The sequence below is a fragment of the Mirounga angustirostris genome, unplaced genomic scaffold (assembly GCF_029215605.1).
Source record: "Mirounga angustirostris isolate CCGP_5_RB_7025 unplaced genomic scaffold, mMirAng1.0.hap1 SCAF_11, whole genome shotgun sequence".
Classification (NCBI taxonomy): Eukaryota; Metazoa; Chordata; class Mammalia; order Carnivora; family Phocidae; genus Mirounga; species Mirounga angustirostris.
In genome coordinates this window covers 98,339,911-98,343,024 of record NW_026991719.1, presented here as the reverse complement: position 1 = coordinate 98,343,024, position 3,114 = coordinate 98,339,911, and the positions used below count along the sequence as shown (strand labels likewise).

Sequence of the window (3,114 nt, the reverse complement as noted above, 5' to 3'; positions counted from 1 at the left end):
AGGCCTTGGGGAGGAGCTGGTGGTCCTTGAGTCCGGGGCCCCCGAAATGGAGGTGGCCGTCGAGTCCGGGCTCCCCTGGATTGAGGTGGCCGGAGTGGTGGGGCCCGTGGGAGGCCTCGGGGAGGAGCTGGTGGTCCTCGAGTTCGGGGTCCCCCAAATGGAGGTGGCCCTTGAGTCCGGAAGCCCCGGAACGGAGGTGGTCCTCGAGTCTGGGCTCCCCCAAATGGAGGTGGCCGTCGAGTCCGGGCCCCCCGGAATGGAGGTGGCCCTCGAGTCTGGGCTCCCCCGGATTGAGGTGGCCGAAGTGGCGGGGCCCGTGGGAGGCCTCGGGGAGGCTGCGCTGGGTCCGGGTCTGGGAATGGCCCGCGGCCCGGGGGGCGGGAGCGCCGAGGCCGAGGACGACGACTCGGACTTCGGGCCGGCGGAGGAGGATGGGGCGGAGCAGCTGGAGGAGGGCGTGGACCTCCTGGTGGACGCCCACCAGTTCCCCATGGTGGACTTCCGCTTCCTGTTCATGGAGCTGGTGCACTCGCTGCTGCACCGCATCTACTGCAACAACCACATCCTCGTGCGGCCCCGGCGCGGCCGCGTGACGGTCTGGCCCCGGGCCCGGCCGCCCGACGGCCCCCGCGGGCCGCCCTCGCCCCCCGCCACCCCGCCGGCGTGGGCAGCAGCGGCCGTGGCCAGCGAGTCCGGGGGCTCGTCCGAGGAGGAGGCCGTCTGGGAGACGGCGGAGGAGCCGGACGAGAAGTCTGAGGAGGGCCAGGCGACCAAGGGTGAGGAGGGCCGGGCGCGCCCGGGGGGCGGGGGCTGCGGGCGCCGAAGCCGGGGTCGGGCTTCCCGCAAAGCCAAGGCGGCGGGCCCGAGCGGGAGCCGCACGCCCTAGGGACCGACGGCTTTGAGAAGGACGCGTGAGGCCCGCTGGCAGCCTCGGCTGAGGCCGCTGAGCGCCCGGCGGCTGTCCGCGCAGGGGGGCGGGGCGGGGGCGGGGCCGGAAGGACTAGAGCGAGCCAATGGCACACCTCGTTTCTGTGCGTGGCTTGTAAAACTGTCAAGACTTGTCTCCGAACGTTCACCCCCGATCCTTACGAGCTGACACGCGAGCGCCTGGTACAAGTGAAATATTCAGGGGTGGAGGAGCTAATGAGCTTCACCAGAGACTGTGTCGTTGAGGCACAACATCTTGGCGAGAAATCTCTGACGAAACCTTACGGAAGGCAGCAGGCCCTGATGATTCTGATCCCTTCTTCTCAGAAGGGCCCGAAATAGTCAGCCGCACAGGGTGGCAGGGTGACCGACTGTTAAGAATGTCACCGTGAGAGTAAGCGATCAAGCGGCAGAACGGTGAGGGCCATGGAGGGGTCGTATCAAGCCATGGGAAGCTTCCCACCTCTCCTTTTCTGAGTTGCTTCTATCCTCCTGCTTCTCCTGCGGGTAGAGCACTGGGTGTCACTATTCATCATGCAGCGGGATGGTTTTCCCTGTGAATGTCCGCTCCAAAGTCTGTGTTATTCTTTACCAAAGGAACAACTCAATATCAGCATGAGAAGTCTGACAAAGAGGCCCGCGATTCCGAAAAGGAGGAAGAAAAAGACAAGTTCAACAAAAAACAAGAAGGACCCGACTAAAAACCAGAGAACAGGCCCGGAAAATCCAGGTATCGGTACAGCTTTGCACATCACCCCACCATTCCTGGCATTTACCTGTTACTGAGAGGCTTTTTTTTTTTTTCCAATTCTCCCAGTAAATTAAGAAGTTTGTTTAAAATTAGTTTAAAAATTCAGTTTTACCTGCTTAGAACATTAATAGAATACTCACATGCCTACTAATAGAAAATATAGTATATTCTGAAATATACTTCATGGTTGCTCATTCGTTCTTGTGAGGTCTTTTGTCCTCTACCTGGAAGACTACTAACAGGTGGTAAATGTATCGGCAGCTGAGACCAGTGTTTGTTTAGAGAACGGTTAGCAGAAGCAGCAGTGAAAGCGGCTGGCGCACTAGTTGGGCATTCATTACTTGGCCATGGAAATGTACCCCCTTGTACTCAGTAGGAGAGACAAAGCCTTTGCGAAGGTGATTACATACAAATAGCAAAAAGTCAAGCATTTCAAGCAGGACCACACTTAATGATGGATACCTAAATATTCAGCTGTAGATTTTGGTATTTTATGTGATGGTCCAAGGACACTTAGTCATAGTATGGTTATGACTTATCACTGAATTGGCAGTTAAGTCTTGAGGTCTATCTTGTCCTTGAATATATTGAAATGATTAACATTTTATTTATTTATTTATTTATTTTTGCATTCTCACAGCTGTGTATTTCATAGTCACAGCCTCATTCTTGTATGGTAGATCGGGAAACCGAGGGTCCGGGGGAGTAAGGGAGTATCATCTGTGGAATGAGCAGAGGCTTTTAAGGTGAAGAGATTTCCGTAAATTCCAGAATGGCCTCTCAGGGGGGTGGGGGAAGCATCCCCGGTGCTGGGCAAGAGGGAGACAAGGTCGGTATGATCACAGAACTGAAGCCATGCGCTGCCCGAGCGCCCTACACACAAGGGCACAGGTTACGAGAGGACAGGGTGTCGTCCCCCGCCTGCTGAGACGCAGCAAACAAACGCAGCCCATGTACGCGGGGCTGTTTTCACAGGGTTAGAAAGTCACTGGTGCTGGTTAGTGCTGCCTAACTGTTCATTTTCTCTCATTTCATCCTGCAGCAAGAAGATGAAAGAAGAAAGAATCTGTTGTTCATTATTTTTAGGTTTTTCATTTTTTAGAAGCCCACGGGAATTTCATTAACACTGATGTCATTCCAAACTGCATCACCCACAAAGTGATATCCAATGAAATACAACTCTTCTCTTACGTTTGACGAATATGTTTGACAGCATTTGTTCTAGTTAAAACTAAGTTTGTTTTAAATTAATACACCGGAATGTAGGCAGATTTTACTTAGTTAAATTATCTTGACTCAAATCTCTCTTTTTCCTCTTTGTTTTGGCCCACCGTACCTTCATTGAAAGGTATCACTTTCCAGGGCACCTGGGTGGCTCAGTTGGTTAAGCGACTGCCTTCGGCTCAGGTCATGATCCTGGAGTCCTGGGATCGAGT

At 54.5% G+C, this 3,114-nt stretch overlaps 1 protein-coding gene across 1 annotated transcript; it reads left to right on the top strand.

The window, feature by feature from the left end:
* Positions 1–476: 476 nt before the first annotated feature.
* LOC135361964 (cancer/testis antigen family 47 member C1-like) lies at positions 477–2,875 on the top strand. The gene is made up of 3 exons (XM_064574527.1): positions 477–776; positions 1,525–1,657; positions 2,721–2,875. The coding sequence occupies exons 1-2, from the start codon at positions 491–493 to the stop codon at positions 1,626–1,628; spliced, it is 390 nt and encodes a 129-aa protein (XP_064430597.1). The 5' UTR covers positions 477–490; the 3' UTR covers positions 1,629–1,657; positions 2,721–2,875.
* Positions 2,876–3,114: the final 239 nt, after the last annotated feature.